Here is a 22,210-nt window from a genome sequence, read left to right as displayed (position 1 = left end):
CACACCTAGCATCCACAAGTGCCGTGAAGGCCAGGCATTGCCTTGAGCTCGCAAGAGGAGCAGGGTCTCTGGAGCCAGGCACTTACATGAGGTCAAGGAGAAGGCGCCGGAGGGGCCAGAGCTCCACCAGCCTTGGAGGGAGGGCTGGAAGGTCCATTTCTGCTGCTCAAATACGTGGGAAAGCAAGAAAGTTCACAGCCAAGGAGCTGGAACCAGGGGGGGTGATCTCTGGATGTGTAGGATGTTTTGAATGGAAAGCAGAGGGGACCGGAACTGGCTGAGAGTGTGTGGAGTTTGGTGGGGGGAACAGCAGGTGGTAGGGAAGGAGGGGCATCTCACTGCATGGTGCCAGGACCTGGGATAAGCATAGAACAGAAAACAGATTGGATCCCTGTTAGATTCCTTTCCTGGTGCTGCATAGCAAACGCCGGCAAACTCTGAGGCTTCGACAACAGTAATTCATCATCTGGCAATTCTTGAGGCCAGAAGTCCACAGTGGGTCCCACTGGGCTCAGATCGAGAGGTCGGCAGGGCTGGGTCCCTCTGGACATGGCAAGGGAGCATCTGTTTCCGGCTTGCTAGGGTGCTGGCAGAACTCAGCTCCTTGTGGTGAAGACCCGGGGTCCCCACCTCCCGTGGCTGTCAGCTGAGGGCTGTCCCAGCTTCGGAGGCACTGCCGCCTTGGCCTGTGGCCCTCCCTCCGTCTCTGGCCAGCAGTGAGGACCGTCCCTGTTCTGCTTCTTCTCATGTCTGTGGTCTCAGCCAAGAAAGGGCCCCAGTTTCTAAGGACCCACATGATTAAATGAGGCCCCCCTGGATAATCCAGGCCAGTGTGCCCGCCTCAGGGTCTGGAACCTGAATCACATAAGCACAGTCCCTTTTGCTACCTATGGTTCCATGTGCCCAGGTTCTAGGGATGCGGATGTGGACGGTGTCCACCTCATCTCTGGAGCGACTCTTCTCCTACCTCACCCACCTCACACCACACACACAAATTGACTCTAAATGATTTCAGGATCTAAATGTCAATAAGAAAAAAGGTAAACCAAGTGAAAAATAGGAAAAAGACATGAAGAGGCATCTCACAGAAAACATGAACAGATGATACTCAGTGCCTGACTGACCAGTAAAACGTTGGAGAGAATGATCTCTTTTATGCGCTGAGGAATTCGGTCTAAATTTGGGGAACAACTTGGCATCACCTCATAAAGGAGCGAGTGCCTGGACCGGCAGCCAAACAGGCCGTGAGACTTACGAGAGGGTCACACACGGACTAACAGCGCCGGCATCCTGGGAAGGACACATGGTCGCTACTGGGATTGCCCACACCTGCCACGGGACAAAGGAGAGGGAGGGAGGAGGAGGGAGGAAAGGGATGAAGGAGCGGTGGATAACCATGTACTACTAAAACGTCCTCCACCTAGTTTATGTTTAAATAACTCCAAATGAAGCAGGGGCTGCAAAGAAAAGGCATCCCATACACCTGCTCCTTTCAAAGTAAGGGTACCGGGCCTGGGGCGGGGCGGGGGGGCGGGCAGAATACCTCGTTCTGCATACCTCGTTCTGCAGGTGCGAGCGTCCGCCCCTCGGAGGCAGGGAGGCGCCGCAGTGACGCGAGTTGGCCACCAGAGGTCGCCCCTCTCAAGGGCATAGCGGGCTCTCCGCGAGCCGGGCGCGTCGGGCTGGGAACTCCGTGCCCCAAGCTCCTCGACGCCCCGCCCCCGACACTGTCGCTCCTCCCCCTTCCTTCCAGGAGGACCCGTGCTCCGCGTACGCACGGCGCTCGAACACGCGGCGTTCAGCGCTGGGCTGCCTCGGGTGGGGCCTCCAGCTGGAACCACATTTGCAAAATTCCGTGGTGTTGGGAAGTGCCCTGGACCAAAGATGACACAGGGATCAGGGGCTTCCTGGGTCTAAAGTAAACTCACTGGAGACCAGCCCCAACTGTGCTCTTCCCTCACACCTGCTACAAGGGTATTTCCCAAAGCAGGGACACAGACTGGTGTCTTCAAGGGGCCGGTAAGCGAGACACAGGCCCAGAGCTAAATGACATCAAATAAGGTGATGAGAAATCACTCCCCTTTGTCCTTAATTACAGTTCTTCTGGGTACCTCAAGAGGTAAATCTCAGTTTGCAGCTAGCAGAGGTTTGAATTCTCCAGTTTTGTTCATCCTTTTTAACCAAGAGAGAGCAGGTCCCTGTCTGGGCCCGGCTGTGAAAGCTGGACTCTAATGTTTTGTTCTTACTGCTGTTGGTTTACACACCTTGTTTCTGGTTTTGTTTTGTGATTGTTACATAATAATTGCAAACAGGCATCATGACCCTTTACCCCTGAACACTCGGTGTGTGTTTCTAATGTCCCCTTATATAACCACAGAATGGTTATCAAAATCAGGGTAAAAATAACACTGATAAAATACTATTATCTAGTCAAGAATTTTTTTTAAGATTTTATTTATTTGACAGAGAGAGCGCGCACAAGCAGGGGGAGCAGCAGAGAGAGAGGGAGAAGCAGGCTCCCCGCGGAGCAGGGAGCCCGACTCAGGACTCGATCCCGGGACCCCGGGATCATGACCTGAGCCGAAGGCAGACGCCCACTGACTGAGCCCCCCAGGCGCCCCCAGTCAGAAATTCTTAGTCATATATCACAGGTTGTTCCAATCCATGGTTCCCTCCACCCCCGGCTCCCAAGCCAGTCCAAGTGAGATGTCATGTTTATGAGCCTTTTCAGTACCCTCCACTCTGGGACAATTCTTCACTCTCTATTTCGTGAACTACACAATTTTGAGTTTTGTCCAGTTATTTTATAGAGGCTCCTTCAGTTTGGGTTTCTAATATTTTCTCCTGATCGGTGAGAGGATGTGCATAAAATGAGGAGATAAAATGCATGTCGGTGCATTTTGGCAAGAGTCCCTCAGCGGGTGCTGCCCATGGTGTCAACATACCTCATCACTGCGGAGGCTCATCTCCAGCCTTTGACCCAGGTGGTCTGTCCAGGTTCTCCAAAGGAAAGTGCCATGTTTTCCCCTTGAAATTAACAGATAATCTTTTGAGAGATACTTCAGGATGATGCAAATCCTGTTTTCTCTCATCAGGCTTTCATCAACGACCTTTACTTCTTTCCTTTTAGGGAAAGCCGTGCTGGTTTCCCATTTCCAGACATGACACACCCTTTTTTTGTACAAGTTTACTTAGGTAACAGAAATGGGTCCATGCCTGACTTAAGCATATCATGACATAAGAGTGCAAATGAGTGGGCCAAAATCGTGACAAGGGCTCAAGACTGATGGGGACACATAGGCTGTGTGGTCTCCTCCAGCTGACACGCCAGGCCCCTCTCCCAAAATTCCTCCTGCTCGGGGCACTTGGGAGGCTCAGGTGTTAAGCGTCTGCCTTCGGCTCAGGTCATGATCCCAGGATCCTGGGATCGAGCCCTGCATCGGGCTCCCTGCTTCTCCCTCTCCCACTCCCCCCGCTTGTGTTCCCTCTCTCTGTGTCAAATAAATAAATAACATCTTTTTAAAAAAATCCTCCTGCTCAACAGGAACAGCTCTCCTCAGACTGCAGGCTCCCCCGTGGTAGTTCCCAACTGTAGGCTAGTTTTGGAGATTCGTGAATCACCTGAGCACAAGCTCTAGCAGGGGAGTGATGTGTGACAGCTGGGAGTCCCCCTCCCCATAAAGACCGTTGCCTGGTCATATTGGATGAGTCCCCTGCAGCTGCTATAACAAATTGCCACAGAGGGAGTGGTTTAAAACTACACATCTATTCTCTTATGGTTCTGGGGTCAGAAGGTAGCTGGGGCTCACCTGGGCTAAAGGCAAGGTGTGGGAAGGGCTGGTCCCCTCAGAAGGCTCCAGGGGAGAATCTGTTCCCATAGCTCCAAGAAGCCAGGCAGGGGACAGGGTGTCGACTTAAAGATTAGCCACATCATACCACTGTCAGAGGCTAGAGCAGAAGCCGCCTCGAAGAAGCTAGGACTGCGCAGGCCTGTCCAGGGAGCCAGAGCCTCAGAGGTGATGCTACCCAATACCAGCAGAAAGGAGAGAGACACACACCCCAGCCTCTCCTCTCTAGGGTCCCACCCGAGCTCCCGTTGGGGGAAGTGAGAGGGCAGGGGGTTCTGGGAGGTGTAGATTTTTTCCCCCAGCACTGAGCTGGGGTGCCAATGACCCACACTTGTCAATGCTCCAGATCACCTGCTCTGGGCTGTGCGAGGGAACCTCAGCAGTAGTGAACTCCTAAGTCCTTTTGTGCGTGGCAAGATTGTATTTTGTTATAATAAATTTGTCCCCCACCAAGCCACATTTCCCAAAACTGTATGACGATGGGAGAACGGTTACACAGAGGCCCCGATTCTTTGCCCACCCTCTACCCATGCCCTTTGTCACATAACTTGAGAGTCCTTCCTCCAGAGCAGAATCTAATTCTCTGCCCCACGACTGGCCGTGACAAACAGAGTGTGGAAGAATGGCTGTGCCTCTTCCAAGCCTCGTGTGTCCCCTCTTGCCGTGGCTGTGAGCACATGCCTGGGCGAGCCTGCTGGAGGATGAGGGACTTGCGGGGCACAGTGGGGTTGGTGCGGCTGGGCGACCCCAGACAATGCGTGGGTGAGCTCAGACAATGTTCATCACCCCGGCAGCAAGCGCCTACTGCTAAATGCAGCTCCCCAGGTGTGTGGCTCTCGTCCTCCCAGTGGTTTTGTGGCAAAAGCTGAGGGATGGAGTGCCCCTCCTCCTTCTGGGCAGTATCTATCACAGCATGGAAGGGGTGTTCCAGCAGAAACACACACTGGCTTCTGAGTACCAAGACTCTTCCCCTCTGAACCTCAAAGCACTGTGCCGTCCCATGAAGACGGAAAGAGCAGAAATATAGGATGAGCAAAGCTTCCTGACCCCACGCTGAGTAAGACTCAGTTAAGTCCTCCCCAAAGGGGAGGGGTAAATGAGTGGGGCATAAGTCCACACTGGGGGTCCTGGGACAGCCAGCCCATGAGCCCTACCCACCTGCCCTCCACCCAGGTGGTGGAGACCACAGAAGGACCCCGCGAGGTCAGCAGGGTCTGAGAGTGGGGTAGAGCGGGACTTGCTTGTTAGAGGTGGCACCTGCTGTATGTTTTATTAGGATACAACAGGGCTCTCCATGTCAGCACTGTGGACATTTGGGTGGGTCTCTGGGTGGTGTTCTGGGCACTGTGGGGAGGTGCCAGGAGCTCCCCAGTCGTGACAGACAGGGACGTCCCCAGACATGGCCCTAGGGCCCCTGGGGCAGGACGGCCCTCCAGGGAGGACTAGCATGTTGGTGAGGTCTGGGGCGGTGTGTGCGTTCAGGGAGAAGTTCGTGCCGTCTGCTGTCGTCTGAAATAGAAAAACACCCTTCACTCTTCTTTGACCTTGAAGAGGACACTTGTCCTGGGTTTTTCTGACGCCGGTGAGGACAGTCTCTTTTTCTGTCACAGAAACAAAGGACCCAGAAGGTCCCTAAGGTTCTTTCTCGCACAAGTCAGGATCCGTGCACTGCAGGCCAGACGCAGCTCAAGAAAGAGGGGGAAGGAGAGGCTGTGCCCTCGCTCTGGGGTCTGTGGTTTACTTTTCAGGGTGGGACAGCAGGTGCCCTCCCGCGGGGGCAGGTGGGACCGCAGGTGCCCTCCTGCGAGCTCCGGCCAGCCCCCGGCCCCTCCGCCGCCTCTCCCGGCCTCCTCCCGACTTCCGTCCGCATCCCTGCGCTTTGACTAGCTCTGCATCAGTGGAATTCCCTTCTGTTTGGCCTGTGAAGCTCAAAACTGCGTGAATTTCCTCCGAGTTCCTTCTCGACGCTGAGGAGAGCCCCGTTGAGGCAACACACGCCCACTCGCTCGGCTGCTCCGCTGAAGATGGGAATCAGGTGGTTTCCAGGTCTCGGAAAGGCTCCGCCACTCTTTCTCACGTCCCGTTGGTTGGAACGTAGTCACATGGCCACGCTTGGTTGCAAGGGAGGCTGGGAAATATAGTCTTTTTGAGACACACCCGCCGCTATAAACTGGGGTTCTCTTTCGAGCGCATTTAAGGACATTTTCGTCCGTAAATGCCTTCGGCGGTCAGCAACAGAAAATCCTGCCTCAACTGGGCTTAAGCAATGAGGCACGTATTTTCTCCCGCCCCCGCCCCGTGGCTCCTGGATGTTTCCCAGCAGGCCTCCCTACTTCGAACCTCCTGGACTCCTCTCGGCTCTGTTGCTCTGTGATTCTCTTGGTTCTGCTCCTTTTCGCGTTGCATGCTTCCTCAGATGGGCACCAGTATTGCTGCAGCTACTCCAGACGTCTCATCATGAAGCCGCAACAGCCACAGGCACGGGGTCCACTAGGAACCTTTCTGTGGTCAGCAGAAGAACAGCCTCAAGGATGTTCACTTCCAAGTCCCCAGAACCTGGGAATGTGTTACGTTGCGTGATGAGGGGGATCAGATGAAGGTTGCAGATGGAATTAGGACTGCTAATCAGCTGCCCTTGAGGGGGGGAGATTATCCTGGATTATCTGGATGGGCTCAATGTAATCATAAGGATCTTGGTGAGTGGAAGCAGGAGGCAGAAGAGAGAGCCAGAAAGTTGGCAGCATGAGGAATCAGCCCACATTGCTGAAAGGGTTATAAGCAGAGGAATGCAGAGGCTTCTAGAAGCTGCCCCCACACACACACCAAGACCTCTGTCACATCTCATTAGCCAGAAGGGGGTTACACATCCATTCATAAACCAATCCCCAGCAAAGAGGTGAAACAGCGGTGAAGATTTATGCCAGCGCCCGGATAGAGTGGGCTTCCCTGAGTCCCACAGTGGGGAGTGGACACCCAAACAGTATCCAGGCTCTGTCCACAAGGAGGAGGCTGGCAGGTGGCTGGTGTCCAGCCGTGTCTGGCCCCAGGAGTACAAGAGGCTGGACCAAGAGAAGGCAGCGTCGTGTGCAGGGAGCAATAGTGGAAAACCTGTAAGGCAGGGGACAGCTCAAAGTTACCCTACACGGAATGACTATAACAGAAAACAAGACACCCACTGCCTTGATTGGCAATGCCTTATCTGATATCTAGACCCTGTGCCCTCGGGAATTTGGACTCACTTGTCCTGGGTTGAATCAGGTCTCCCCAGAAAGACATGTTCAAATCCCAACACCCCCTCCACACCAGTGATCTGAGAAGACCAGGAGGAACTTCACTCTGTGGGTTCCCGAATGCTCCATGAACCTGGAGGCTGGGGCAAGGACCATTTCCAAGCATAATGGGGGCTGCCCTCCTGCCCCCTCTAGGCCCTTCTCTCCCAGGCTGCTCCCCGGGAGGCACAGCCCAGGCTCCTCTGAGCTGCTGCCTGCTGACCCAGCTGCCAGCATCTGTTGCTGTGGCAACCGGCTCGGCCCCCCGCTGGGACACCATCGGAGCTGCTGGTGACATTTGAATATGGACAGTGTGTTAGATATGAGCACTGTATCGGTGTGAAACCTCCCAGTCACTATCATCACAGTGGGTTCTAAAAGCAAATCCTGGTGTTTAGGAAATATACTGTGGTGTGCTATGGGTGAAGGGACATTGCACCTCCAGTCTTCAATGGTTCAGAAAAGTGCATTTAAATATGAGTGTGTGGGGGTGGCTGGGTGGCTCAGTCGATTGGGCATCTGCTTGTCGGCTCAGGTCATGATACTGGGGTCCTGGGATCAGCCCTGTGTCGGGCTCCCTGCTCAGGGGGGAGCCTGCTTCTCCCTCTCCCCACCCCCTGCTCATGCTCTCTCACTATCTCTCTCTCTCTCTCTCTCAAATAAATAAAATCTTTAGAAAAATAAAAATAAATAAATATGAGTGTGTGCATATGGATGACAGATATGTGTAGACACAGAACATGACAAAGCAAATGGGGCAAAGTGCAACCAACTGGTGAATCTGGGCAGAGTCTACAGGAGTTTCTGGCATGAATCTTGGAAATTTCCTGTAAATTTGAGATTAGATCAAAATTAAAAGTTATGAAAACAACATCCAAAGTGCAGAGTTCTGGACCCCTCCAAAAGACTTGGCTCTGCCGGTCTAGGTAGGCCCAGAATCCAAATTAACCAGCAGCTGAGGAAAAGAAAGGTGTTGTGGGTTAGACTATGTGGCCCCCATGTTCAAGTCCCAACTCCCAGAACCTGTAAGAGAGACCTTATTTGAAAACAGGGAGTTTGGAAATAAACTTGAATCAAGACAAGGTTGTCCTGGAGTAGGGCCCCTAAATCCAATGACTGGTGTCCTTATAAGAAGAGGGAATAAGGAGAAGGTTTTGGAGGACAGAGGTTGGAGATGGGAGCAAGCGTCTACAAGCCAAGGAAGGCCAAGGATCATAGACACCACCAGGATCTGGGAGAGAGGCTTGGAACAGGTTTCCCCCCTGAGCCCCCAGAAAAAGTTAGCCATGCCAACACCTTGATCTTGGAGTTCTGGCCTCCAGAGCAATGGGAGAATATGTCTCTGTTGCTTACACTGTCCAATGTATGGCATTTGGTGCAGCAACCCAGAAGACAAGTCCAGAGGGCATCTTGGGCAGGAAAGTGGGGGGAGGGGCCGCTCACCTCCCCAGATCCTACTCAGCCCGTTAGGGAGCACTGAATCCAGGTTCAGACACTTCTAGGAAGAGCTGGCCATGGCCCTGGACAGTCAGTCAATTATTCACATACACTTTAAGCATACATTAGGCACCTACTCTGTGCACACCCCGGCAGAGTGGGGACCTAGCTATGAACAAAACCAACAAAAAATCTCGGCCCTCCTGGAGCTGACCTCTCACCTAAGGTCACAAGGGTCACAAGATAATAAGCGATTTATGGGTTAGGAGGAGAGAAATCCAGCAGAGGCAGGGTGGCCTGGGGGCAAGATAAATAAAGTGGCCACAGGAGGCTTTACCAGGAGGGGAACTTTGAGCAAATATGGGAAGGAAGTGGGGAAGTAGAGGGTGGTGCACCGGCAGAGGTACAGCCAGAGGAAAGGCGTAGGGGTGAGGTATGTGGGAGCACAGGGCACCGGTGAGGCCAGAGTGGAGTGAGGTGCTGAGGAGGGGTCAAAGAGGGTCCCATGACATTGGGGCTGTGACTCTACAGGGCTGGCCCACCACCCTGTGTATGGGTAGATGTGTGTGCGGGGTGCGCCCGGCGCACCCCTGACCTCCCCAACTCCCCTGACCCCCCACCCCGGCCTGCGGGCAGCCCCCCAGGGCTCCTGGAACACCCGCACGGGAAGGCTTCCCGGGCCCGCAGGTGCTCACCGGCGCCCTCTGGCGGCAGCGTGGGGAACAGACCGCGGGGGGCGCCGGGAGACGAGGGGGGAGGGGACTGCGCTGGTCCCTGAGGGGTGGGGGGAGGGGGGAGGGGGGAGGGGGAGGGAGAGATGGGGGAGACGGCGGGGCGGGGCGGGGCGGGGCGGGGGGGGCGGCGGGGGTATGGCGGAGGGAACAGCGGGGGAGGTGAGATGGGAGGGACGGTGGGGGGACTGGTGGGGGAGGAGGGACAGTGGGGGCTCGCCAGGAGGGGGGAGAAGGGGGGGAACAGTGGGGGTGAGGGTGGGGGGCAGGTGAGTGGGATGACAGGGAGGGGGGAGAGGGGAATTCTGGGGAGGGCTGGGGGTAGGGATGGTGGGGGAGAGGGTCAGTGGGGGGGATCTCACCAGGCGGAGGCTCAAGTGAGGGCAAGAAATGGGTGAGTTCTGAGAAATGTTTTCGTATCCTTTCTATTGAAATATAGCTTACAATACAGTAAAACGTACAAATCGTAAGTGTATCAAGTTCAGTGAGCTTTTTTAAAAATTGAACTAGAAGTCACATAAAATAAAATTAACCATTTTAAAGTGAACAATTCAGGGGCATCTGGTACATTCACAATATTGTGCAAGCCACACCTCTATGTAATTCCAGAACATTCCATCAGCTTAAAAGGAAACCCCATCCCATTAGTCCTCACTCCCTGTCTCCCCCCCCAGCCCCCGGCCCCCGCGGGCCCCCTTCCCGTCCGCGGATGAGCCCGCTCCGGACGCGTCATCCACGTGGACGCACACCCCGCGTGGCCTCCGATGTCCGGCTCCCTCCCTGCGCGTCGTGGGCTCGGGGTCCGGCCCCGGGGCCGCGCGCGTGGGCGCCTGGCTCCTGTCCATGGCCGATGGGGGGGTGAACCGCATTGTGTGTATCTGTTGATCTGTGGATGGACTTTGACAGTTTCCGCTTTTTGGCAGCTGTGTGAACATTAAAGTACGAGTTTTTGAGGCAAAACAGAGGCACCCGTTTCAGTCCTTCGGGTGCATCGGGGAGTGAACTACTGGCCGTTCCATGTGTCAGGTTTGAGGCAATGCCAGTCTGTTTTCCATCCCCAGCAGCCCTGTGTCAGGCTCCAGTCTGTCTAACCCTCACCAGCACGTGTTCTCTGGTTTTCTCGATCACGGTTATCCTGTGGGTGAGAAGCGGTATCTCCTCGTGGTTTTGACTGGCATTTTCCTGGTGCCTGATGGTGGTGACCATCTTTCCATGAGCTTGCTGGACACTTTTATATCCTCTTTGGAGGCGTGTCTGTTCCCCTCCTTTGCCTATTTTTTAATTGGGTCGTTTGTCTTTTTTTTTTTTTTTTACTGGGTTGAAATTTCTAAATTTTTAAAATATATTCTGGATACTTGACCTTTATGAGCTCAGTGAGCATGTATAAATAAACTCACCGCTGTAACCACCACCCAGACCAACATATGGACAGCAACAGCTCCTGCAGGCCAACCTCATCCCCCTCCTCATGACACCCCCCCGCCGTGGCCACCATCCTGACTTTATCACCCCACATTCATGCTACCTGTCCTTGAACTCCTTATAAATGGAATCGCTCAGCATGTCCACACATTACGCGTGAGGGTTCATCCATGCTGTTCATTCTTTGCAGAGATGGTTCTGGGTGTGTTTGGAAGGCAGAAACTTCCGGGTTTGCTGGTGGGTACGACAGAGTGGGGCTGAGAGAAGGAAGCCTGGCGTGACCCCCACCCACATCCCCGCATCCAGTCTCAGCACATGCCAGAGGGTTTATTTTTTTTAAGATTTTATTTATTTATTTGTCAGAGAGAGAGTGCTAGAGTGAGCACAAGCAGTGGGAGAGGCTGGCCAAGGGAGAAGCAGGCTCCCAGCAGAGTTGGGGGAGCCTGACATGGGGCTCCATCCCAGGACCCGGGGATCGTGACCTGAGCTGAAGGCAGATGCTTACCTACTGAGCCGCCCAGGCGCCCCTGTGCCAGAGGCTTTACACCCTCAGTCTCTTTCAGATATGTCCTCTGCCCACTCCCCCCACACACGCCCCATTTCCATACCAGCCCCCTCCTCCGGGTACAGCCCCAGCCTCCTCCCATGCTCTGTGGGGGCCAACAGTCCCCCTCCCTCCCAGACACCAGAGGGTCTCTCTTGAACATTTATCGAAGCCTACTCTCCCCCCAGGGACCCCTGTCCCGGTGAAGTCCACACACCGCTCAGACCCCTGGCCTCTCGGGGCGCACAGCCCTTCTTGCCCTAGGTCAGCGCCGCTCTTCTCCTTCCCCCCCCATTCCCTGCCTCTTCCTCCAGAAGGCTCTCCGAGGGCAGGGCTCTGGTCACTCAGACAGGATACGTACCCCGAAACTTAGCGACGATGCTGCTGGACCCTGTGCCTCAGGGGCTTGGGCAGGCGCCACGGGGAGGTGAGTGTCTGCTCGGCGATATCGGAGACGCCAGCCAGAAGACTGCAGTCCAGGTACACACTGGCTCCATGAAACCTCCCTGGGACCACCAGCCTGACCCCTCCTGGGCCTGGGCCTCCCCCCAGCATGGCACAGGGCTCCGAGGGTGAGCATCCCAAGAGGAAGCCAGGCCAACACTGTGTTCTCACTGTGGCCTGTCCTTGGAGGTCACATGGTGTCCCTTCAGCCACGTTCTGTTGCTGCGGAGCAGACACGGGGCCTCCCGGATTTGAGGAGGAGGACCCCGAGAGTCCAGCCCTTGCTGGGGGTAGGCCAGGTTCTGGAAGAGCACGTGGGGCTGGAAATACCATCCCAGAGGCCATCTGTGGACGCTGTGGTCTGCCACAGCAGGAGTCTTGTCCGCGTGGCCTGCCGTGGGGTCCCCCGTGTCCAGCTAAAGGCTCAGCAGGTTGCAGGCACTTACTTGGTCAATATCTGCCACACAAAAAAGGAACAGCGAACGTGCATTGAGTGTTGAGAATGTGGCGGCCACCATGCCAGGCACTTCCCATGCTTCCTCTCTTAGCACCCTCATGTGAGAAGAAAGCACCCTAGGACTTGCAAAGGGGCAAAATGGTCATTCTGTGCAGTATCACTGTAGGCCAGGGGCTCTCCCTGGGCACCTCCAACACTGGGGCAGGGTCATTCTTTGGGGTGGTGTGGTCCTGGGCCCAGTGTGGCATCCAGCAGCATCCCCGGCCCCCACTCACTCAACGCCACAAGAACCCCCAGTGGGGGAACGGGAGGGTCAGAGGGAGAAGCAGGCTCCCCGCGGAGCAGGGAGCCCGATGTGGGGCTCGATCCCACCATCTGGAGATCGTGACCTGAGCTGAAGGCAGACGCTCAACCTACTGAGCCACCCAGTTGTCCCTATGCCAGAGGTTTTCACCCCAAGCCACCGTCAGGTTGGCAAATACGGGCTTGGCTGCTAACCTGAGGACTCGCAAGCTGCAAACATGTGAACTCTGTCCACAAGCCTACATTTTATTGCCTAACTAGTTTTGCTTCACCTTGAACTTGGAACGTGAGTCTCCTCTGAAGCAGCTTCGCCATCCCTTTGGTCCTCAGCGTGCACCCAGATAAACCTGTGACACACGTGGTCACTGGATGTTTGATGAGGTTTATGTTGTGACTCTCTGCCATTGGCCCACCCCCAGAGCTGAAAGCAAGCTTAGCGCCTTATTTTGCACACGGGGAACCTGAGGCTGGTGGGAGAGGTCTTGCCCAGGGTCCTCTGTGGGGAGTTTAGGGACCTAGGGTTGCCACCCATGATTCGAGGGACCTCCCTGACATCAAGGATTAAATAAGAGGCTCTGTGGCTTGGCTGGGGGAGCGGAAGTAGGGTTGGGAATCAAGGGTGGCCTGATCCAGGGACTCGGAGGGTTAGGGAAGTGACAGGGATGGGGAGCCCAGGAGTCAGCCAGGAGCTGGGGCTGGGGGGAGAACTCATGTGTCACCATGGCAATGTGAGCCCCCAGGGAGGGTGTGGACCTGGGTTGGAGGGTCCCAGAAGCAGCCGAGCTAGAAAGAGAAGACGGCCCAGGCTCCGCTCTGACATCAACTGCAAATTTGGGCATTCCCCAAACCACCTTCAGGTTGGAGAATTCTCTGGAGGGGACTCACAGAACTCACTGAACACAGGGAAAGGCTGTACAGGGCACTGGGGCTGAGGGAGGTGCCCAGGGGTGGAGTCAGCAGAGACACGGGAGCTGGCCTCCTGCCACATCTGGCCTGACCCGCGTGGCTGATCTCAGTCTCAGGTCCACTGATTCAGGGCCCCAAGGCTTGGTCTCGCTGGTATCAGGCGTGTTAAGGTTCACCTCCCAGGCCCCTCTGGACAAGGTTAAATTCTGGGCCAGCTCTGCCGGGACCAGGTTTGGGAGCCACGCCTGTACGCCTCAGACCTTGCCCCCAGCCCCACCCGCACGGTGTAGAGTGCGGGGTCCTGGGCGGAAACCGATTCCCAGAAGAGCCAGGCCCGAGGGCAGGCAGGGCCTGGAAGGCTGGGGGTCAGTGCCGCTCATGAGAAGGAGACTGTGGGTGTGTGGCAAGAGGGGGGACGGCAGCGCGGGTAAGGTGGAAAGCCTTCGGGTCTGCGCCCAGCACCGGTAGGAACTGCCTTCCTGCCACCTGCTGGCTGGGTTTGCCCCCCTGTGCTTCAGTTTCCCCATGTGTGAGGAGGGTCAGCAGACTTGCTGCATGTGGGCCAGGCTTCGCCATCCATTTTGGGCTTAATATATGGGCCCTGCACGGTATGTGCATATCTTATGTAATGCTGGAGTGGAGTAGCATCTCCATGGTACAGAAGGGGAAACTGAGCCCCAGGGAGCCTGCAAGCAGCGGAGCCAGACTCCAGCCGCAGTCCGCTAGCCAGAAACCCAGGCAGCGGGAGGGGCGAGAGAGGCGCCCCCCCCCCCCGCCCCCGTGGGGAGGAGGGCATGCAAACGCGGGTCCTTCCATCCCTGCGGTTCCTTTTTACCGAGGTCGTTTCCTCCTCCGGGTCCCCAGAGCCTGCTAGGGCAGCCCCTCCCTCCCAGCCGCTGAGGAGCTGAGGAGAAAACAGAAGCTTAATTGAATCCCACACTGGAGGGAGGGTGCAGGCAGCTGGAGGGAGGAGCAGGTGCTGCTGGGAGAGCCGCCCTCCCCCCCCCACCCCCGCCCTCGCACCAGGAGGCCGAGGGAGAGCCCGGCCTCGGTGGGTCTGATGGTAGCCTATAATTATTAGCCTAATGTGATTATATTAATTATCATCGCAATATTGTGCCTGCTTCCGCGGAGCGTGCCTGAGCATTGAGCCCTTCTTCCCACAAAGGAGCCTGGACCTCATCACAACCCAAGCATATTGTGCATGGGGCAGCTGAGACTCAGACATGCCATGTGACGTGCCCAAGGCCACACCGCCTGCAGAGTGGAGAATGGGGGGCTTGAATTCCACCTCGGAGCCTTCCACTTGCACTTCTCCCAGACGAGGGTTCAGAACTCTGGGCCCAGGGAGGTGGGAGGCAGGTACGACACAAGCAAAGGTCCTGGGGAAGGGGCGTGAGCCACACGGTGGGGCAGGCACAGGGTGGGTCTCCAATGCGGGGATATGGGGCCATGGGGACCCCCATACCCAAGCCCCTTTCCTCCACCTCAGGATGGTCCTCGCTGCCCCAGGACCCCTTCCCTGCTCAGATTCTGCCCCTTCTGCAAAGCCCTCCTTGATCAGTGCCCTGAGGGAGCGCCCTCGGTTGCCATCATTCCCAGCTCGGTGGGACATACAAACCCCAGGCCTTCCGGGGGCTGCCTGCCTTCTGCTTTCCCATGTCAGACTGCGACAGCCCTAGGTCAGCGTTGTTTCTATTTCCCCAGACTGAAGATCTGCTGTCTAATGTCAAACTGGTTTAAGCCAAGAAGGGACTTTATTGGCCCTCTGGACTGAAATGGCATGCAGTTATGGACTTCAGGCACAGCCAGATCCAGGTGCCCACAAGGTGAGCAGGCACTGGACTCCTCCTCTCCTGGCTCTGTTGTGTGTGGCCTATGCTGGCTCCACTCAGAGAAAGGGGCAGCATTTCGTGATTGGCACCCAGTTGGGTGCCTACTGCTGGCGGGGGCCCTGGATGTCCCTGGCTCTCCTGAGAGTAGCTACATTTGCGGTGGCAGCCAGGCTGCAAGGAGAGAGGACTGATGCCTCCCCTGGTTGCACCCTGGGCTGAGCGCTGGGTGCAAACACAGACCATCCTGCTCAGATTGCTGTCACAGGCAGTAGAGGGGGATCTGACCTCAATGGGGTATGGGTTGCCCTGGGAAAGAGAAGGGGGTTGAGAACTAAAGGCAGAATGGAGCACTCGGCAAGGGTGTTTCCCGCGAGGAGCCAGCACGCAGACGGGAGGAAGGAGTCTTCTCAGGCTGCTGGTCCCATTTGGGTATGTCCTTTCGGGTGTCCTGAGGAATGGCCAGTCACAGCATACACACGTGCACATGCATGACATAGCTTGTTACTGACTTGCACAGAGAAACACACACACACCACCCATGTAGACATGAGAGCGTGCGGGCACACATGCATGCTAACACACGCACATGGCCACACCGGCGTGCATGCGTGCCTTCACGTGCTTGCACCTGCACTGTGTCTTGTGTGCATACAAACAGGGCTGCACTCAGCATGCACGCGGCCACACGAATACACTCACATGTGTACAGAGGCACATGGCTGTGTACATGGCACACATGCGTGCATACACAGACATGTGCGCACGCGCACACACGCACACAGGCTGCCCAGCAATCAGTGGCTAGCAGGGAAGAGGCAAGAAGGTACTTGGTTGCCCTGGCAACACATCCTGGGACCTGACCAGGCCTTGTTCTTGTGGCTCATCTGGCAGGCTCTCGGGGGTGGGGGGGCTGCTCGGGACCCTAACCCTGCACAAAGGCTCCTGGTGGCTTTGTAATGGACAGTCTGGACCCCACGGGGCTAAGAGGAGAGAAAGCAGCCAGGCCCAGGGTCAGAGCAGGAGTCAGGGACCTGCACTGGGGGAGCTGTGGGGAGAGACGCACACTGCCCTGGGAGACACAACTCAGTCCTGGGACCTGTGTGGGGGTACAGGGCCCTGCATGGGGGCACAGAGCACTCTCAGCCTGCCCAAGAATCCCAGAGGAAGCCAGCTCCAGTGCACAGGTCCGACGGGACCCCAGCTCTGAGCCAGCAGTGGGGGGTGACCCAGCCCAAGCCTGTCTGTGCTCCTGCCCTACTGTGCACGGGTTCAAGGCCCCCTCCTTTCTGGGGTTGCTCTGCTGTGAAGTGGGTGCACACATAGGAGGCCAGGCACACCCGGGGTGTAGGAGCTGCACGCAGGAGGGCCACATCCTGACCCTCCCACCTGGTTCCTGGGTTCTTTACCTGTGACTTGGGGCTTCCTTGCTGGCCCCAAGGGGGTCTTGTTTCCAGCATACAGCAGGAACCCAATAAATGCCTCAGGCAGAAAGGCCGACTGCTCAGATGTGTTTGCTCCCCCCGCAGCCCCCCAGGCTGGCAGGACCCCCCCAGGCCTCCCAGTTCTACGTGGAGGGCATTGGCTGCACCAGGACGGGGCGGGCATGCCCAACACAGGCTTTGCTGAGTAAGGGGTAGCAGGGAAGCACCTGCCGTCCCCTGGAACCCACGTCCCTGACCCTGCATGTCTTCCAGGCTGTGGTTCAGGTGTCCCTTCCTCCCGCCGTACCCCCCGACTCGATGAAATGATTCTGCTCCTGTCCCCAGCCTCCAGGGCTCACCTCTGGTCGGCACCACCTGGGAAGGCTTGTCTTTCCAGCTTTGCCTCATCTACCTCTTAATCCCAGAACTGGGGTGGGGGAAGCACAGCTCCTTGTTGAGCAAGTCCGTGAAGGTGCAGCTGGCCTTCTTCGATTCTCCGGGCCTCGGTTTCCCCATCTGTCACACAGAGCGAGTCAGGAGTAAACAGAGCCCACGTCAGCCCGGGCTCTGCACTCCCTGAGACGGAGGAGGCCTGTGCTGACTGACCTGCTCTCCTCCTCACGATGTCCCCTCTCCAACCCCAGCCTCCTGTGACGGATGCCACCTCCCATCACGCCTCTGCTGGAAAGGGTTCCCCACATGTCTCGCCAACTCAGCCCTTCCACCGAAGGAGAACACGGGGAGGCAAGGTTGGGGAGCCCCGGCTAAACGCAGCAGCCCAAGTACCAGCTGTTCGTTAGGGGAGAGCAGGGGTGGGGTGAAGGGTGGGTGGGACCCTCGCCCTTTACCGCAGGCTTCCAGTTCCCCAGTGACTCTGCAGGGGCCTAGGCATGGGGTCAAGCCACGGTTTTCCAATGACTCATCCGTTACTGGTCAGGCGCCTCGTGGGTGCCCAGCATGGTGTTGGAGCTGAGGGTACCACTGACCAAGATGAACCTGTCCCAAACCCAGCCGGCATGTGAGCTGAGATCCGATGCAGGACATACTGAGAAAAGTCCCCTTCTCCAGCAGAGAGGACAGGGAAGCTTCCTGGAGGAGGTACCATCTCAGCTGAAGCCTGAAAGTGCAGTTGGGGGCTGGGAGGCGTTCCAGGCCGAGGAACCGGCATCGATGTGAATGGCCTGCAGCCCAAGCCTCCAAATCATGTGTCTCCAAGTCATGTGGGAGTGGTGGGGGTAGCCTCCTGGCTGAAGCACTTGCTTTCTGCTATCTGTCTGATCTCAGGGGCTGGGGCAGGCCAGATGAGGGCGAGGAGCAGGTCACGGGGGATGCTCCTGCTTGGCAGCCGATGGCATCTGATGGGGTCCCTGTTGGTGATGACGCTGCAAGTCCAGCGTGTCCCCAAGTGGGCAGAGCCTGGCCTCCTTGCAGTGGCCACAGTGAGGGTGCCGGTTCCAGTCCTGGCTCTCATTAGCGAGGCTGCCTTGGGCATATTACTAAGGCACCGCTGCCCTCGTCCGTGAGGTGGGACGCTGTGTGTGCAGATGGAGGGCGAAGACAGAACCGCTGAATAAATGCATGCTAGCCGCCACCGCGACGGGGCCCAGGGTCCCCAGGGGCACCACCCGGCTGCAGTCTGCCTTCCCACCCCCACCCCAAGCAGGAGACAGACCCAGAGGATCCGAAGGGGCTGAGAGGACTCCGACGGATCAGAAGGTCCCCACCACCCTCCCTGGAGCTCAAGGCAAAATTCCTCTTGTTATTAAACACCAAAGCAAACAGATCTCCACCCCCGCACTCCCGAAACACCTTTATTGCACTAAAAACAGCATTTATAAACAAACACACTTGGGAGAGGGTGTCTTAAGGATTTACCCACAGTCAACTTGGAACACAAAGATATCAAACAGTGCAGGGACATATAAAATGGGCCCTCCCCAGAGGGAAAGCAGGGGTTGGGGTCAGAGGGAAGGGAGAGGGTGCAAGCTCCAAGCATCTGACTCAGTGCAGGCTCCTCTGTCCACCTGCTCCAGCCCACGAGCCTGGTCCTGGGGGGTTCTCCAGGTTCTAGAGTAAAGGGGAGCCCCCCTCTGACACCAGGAGCAGGGAGCATGAAGGAACAGGCCCAGGACAGAGGTGGGGAGGGGAGAGGGGGCACAGCAAGGGACCTCAGCTCCAAGGGCCCCAAATCCTCAGTCCCAAAGTGCAAACAGGAACAAGTGCTTTCCCCGGCTATGGGGGAAATTTCCTTCATCCCTCCCCCAGTGGGATTTGGAAACCTAGTCAGGGGAGACAATGTTTGGATGGGGAGGGGTACCCCAGGATCCCCAGGGACTGCGCCGTCCAACCATCAGGCAGCCAGGCCTGGCCCCTGCTTCAGACTGTACCGTTTCTGTTGTGTTAAGCTGGGAAACATCCACAAACATCATTCAAGGACCCACATACGGACACAGTTTTAAACCCATGCAGCACGAAGGCGCACAACCAGGGTCCTCCCCGCCCGCCAGCTTCCACCCACGCTAACCAAAAGCTATTTACTGTGTGGAGTGAAAACCCAACCATCAGTCCCTGGCTATCACTTCCTGGCATCCTGCGGCCAAGGGTGCTGCGCAGGGGGGTGGCAGCCCCCTGCCTTGGAGGGACGGGGCAGAGTGGGGGCTGGGGGCTACGCTCTGGGCCTGTTCTGAGCAACCCCTCCAGGGGCGGGAGGGTCCTGAGCATGAGGTGGGCTGGCCCAGCAGGGCAGGCGCTGGAGGAAAAGCAGACAGGAGAGCTCCCAGGGGCAGGAGGGGAGCCCGAGCCTCCGCTGTCCTCCCCCGGGCCTTCCTCCACGTCCAGCCCCACAGCAAAGATGCCTCCCTTCTCTGCCTGTCTTCTCCCAGTGGGAGGCACCTGCCTCGCTGACCTGCTCTGCTCTGGAGCCTACCCCAGGTGCGGTGTCTCCTGCAGCCTTGTGGGTGCTGTTGGTGGATCCCAGACCTGGTACTGCTGTCTGGTGGGGGCAGAGGGGGCGGGGGGGGGTGTCTGGTGGGCCAAGGCAGGAGGACTCTCATGCAACCAAGGGAAATATTGGGCTCAGCCTCAGAACTGGCCACCTCTAGGTCTGTGATCCACTTCTGCGGCCTCCAGGCCCTCTGGGTCCCTGCAGGGTCACTGGGGAACTGGGAAGTAAAGGGTCTCACAGGTTCCTGCCACCCCCCCCGCCGGAGAACCCCTTTCCAGAACTCTGAAAGGGGTGAGGCAGCATGGAACTTAGGGCATGGGGTAGCGGGGTGCTCAGCCCTGCAAAGTGTCCCCTTCTCTTCCTTGGCTGCCCCCTCTCTTCCTCCTCTGAAAAAATTAACCCATGAAAGATAGTGTTCCGGTCACCGTTGGCAACCCAGTAACCCCCAGCATGGACGGCAGCCCAGCCTGAGTTTGAACAGCCCTCCAGCCCCACTCCTGGCTGCTGGCCTCCTGCCCACAGGGATCTGAGTGGGAGGGAAGGGGGTCTTCCCTCTGCCCCCTGGGGAGCGAAAGAAGGAGGGAGGGAGGGAGGCAGGGAGGGGCCTTTACAAGAAAGGGAGCAGGGAGGTCAGCGGAAGCTCTTCCTCCCCGAGCAGCGTGTCCCGCTTGAGGCTGCTGCCCTTGTTGACCACCTTGATCCTGAGGGCCAGCTTCCGGACACTGGCTGGCCCCAGGCCATCGAAAAAGAAGTCCTCGTTGAAGACGGGGTGGCGGCTGTTCTTGATGATGGTGCTCCGCTGCTTCTGTAGCTTGCCGGGGACCAGGCACAGCCCCACACAGCAGTTGATGCTGTGGGCGTCACACAGGCGGTCATAGAGACCCTCCGCTGCCAGCAGGCGTACCCGCAGGCGGGCCTGGGCCGCCTCATACTCCACCAGCAGCCGCACGCTGCCCCGCAGGCCCATCCGGACCACATGCTCTGCACGGGGCACCTGGCCAGTCTCAGGGCCCGGCTCTGGGGTGGCCCTGCGGGTCAGGCGGCGCCGCGCCCTGGGGCTGGTGTCTGGTGCGCTGTCCTCGGCAGACAGGGAGCCGTGGCGGCCCGCCGAGTGCTTGAGCTGGCTCACTTTGGCCTGGCTGTCCTGGGCAAACCCTTTCAGCAGCGACACAGAGCGTGAGAGCAGAGGGGACCCGAAAGGGGAGGACTCCGCGGAGGACCCTGTGTCACTCTCCCCACCACTGAAGTAGCGGCTGGGGCTCATGAGGGCCCCCCCAGCCTCCCTGGGCACCCCATCGCCCCCATTGGCCTTGGCGCCCCCCCGACGGCGACCAGCACCTGGGGATCCCACCTGCGCCAGGGCTCCATGCTCGCTGTGGAACAGGGACTCCTTACGCCGCGTGTGGGGGCTCTCCGCCAGTGTGGCAAAGCCATAGGACGTCTGAGCCTTGGGCACGGAGGGCAGGGACATGGCGCCCTGGGCCTGGGGGTCAGCGTTGGTGGCAGCCTCCTCTACCGGCCAGTCCTCCGCACTCTCGATCTGGATCACGTGCCGAGTGGCTGCCTTCAGCAGGCTCTTGCTCTCAGCTGCCAACTTGGCAGGCAGCCGGGGGCTCCGGGGGGCTCGGCGGGGTGTCCCCGAGGCCAGGTTCTGCTCCGACGAGGCGGGGCCCAGCTCAGCCTGCCCCTCAGGATCTGCGGGGCCAGCGGGCAGTTTGGGGGGTATGAAGAAGTCAGGGATCTTGTCAGGTGTGAGCACATTGCTGTACAGGGGCCCCTTAGAAGCCTTGTCCCCAGCGTCGCTCCCAGGAGTGACGTTTTCCCCAGACCCCCGAAGACGCTCCAGGAACCACAGGTTGGTTTTCTTCATGGGGGCAGGCAGGACGGAGGTCAGGAGGAGCTCTGCGGAGTCTGGGAAGAGAAGCAGGGGTCAGGAGCTGCGGGCTCCCAAATACCGGGGGACTGGAAGAGGGGGCTCCTGGCGCCCGTGTAGGGTCCACAAGGACAAGGCCCTGGTCAGCAGGGCGCCATCAGGGTCACTCAGGGCGTGTCGCGCTTCCCCTCCCCTCCCACGAGAGAGCGGGCTTAACTTCCCAGACCGGAGAGCCCAAGCGAGGGAGGTGGGGGCGGCGCTCCGACTCTTGGGAAGCTCCCAGGGGAGAGGGGCCCCTCTCCCGCCCCCACCCCGTTTTAAGGATCTCAAAGCGCTTTCTAAAGGGTCTGCGCTCAGTCCAAAGGGAAGACATCCACGGCGTGTGTGCGGACCCCCAGGATGTCCCAGCCCCGCGCCCCCCACCCCAAGCTCCCACCCACCTGTGGCTTCGCGCAGCGCCGAGGGCCCAGGCACCGGGGTGAGGCAGGGAGAGGAGGTGAGTCGGGGGCCTGACAGAGCAGCCAGCTGACCCCTCCCGCCAGTTCTCCGCCCCCCACCCCCGCCAGACTCAGCTTGGGGTGGGGGCGGGGGTCCCAGCAGACCCTGCGGACCGTGGCGGGGGTCCCCGCACTCACCTGCCCCGGGGTGGTGGCCCGAGGCTGGAGTCTGTCCCGCGGGCACGCCGGGGTCTTGGCGCGAAGGTCCGGGGCCCGCGCGGGGGAAGCGGCCGCAGCTCCAGCACGGGCGGCGGCGGCGGCAGCGCAGCAGGGACTCAT

General features: G+C 58.1%; 1 protein-coding gene across 1 annotated transcript; it reads right to left on the bottom strand.

Annotated features, from left to right (window-relative positions):
* Positions 1-20,168: 20,168 nt before the first annotated feature.
* C2CD4C (C2 calcium dependent domain containing 4C) lies at positions 20,169-22,210 on the bottom strand. The gene is made up of 2 exons (XM_028126037.2): positions 22,066-22,210; positions 20,169-21,472 (listed from the first exon to the last, which is right to left on the bottom strand). The coding sequence occupies exons 1-2, from the start codon at positions 22,208-22,210 to the stop codon at positions 20,169-20,171; spliced, it is 1,449 nt and encodes a 482-aa protein (XP_027981838.2).

The sequence above is a fragment of the Eumetopias jubatus genome, unplaced genomic scaffold (genome assembly GCF_037043125.1).
Source record: "Eumetopias jubatus isolate StellerSeaLion01/CBP00866 unplaced genomic scaffold, mEumJub1_p1.0 scaffold_1, whole genome shotgun sequence".
Lineage (NCBI taxonomy): Eukaryota > Metazoa > Chordata > Mammalia > Carnivora > Otariidae > Eumetopias > Eumetopias jubatus.
The sequence above is the reverse complement of the archived record's forward strand: the minus strand, read 5'-3'. Positions and strand labels throughout refer to the sequence as shown.

What these genes read in the sequence shown, in the direction of transcription:
- C2CD4C (XM_028126037.2), bottom strand. Translation starts at nt 22,210, where the DNA reads ATGAGTCCCTGCTGCGCTGCCGCCGCCGCCGCCCGTGCTGGAGCTGCG. An exon ending in CACCACCCCGGGGCAGGTGA is followed by an intron (nt 21,473 to 22,065) that starts GTGCGGGGACCC and finishes TTCTCTTCCCAG; the next exon opens with ACTCCGCAGAGCTCCTCCTG.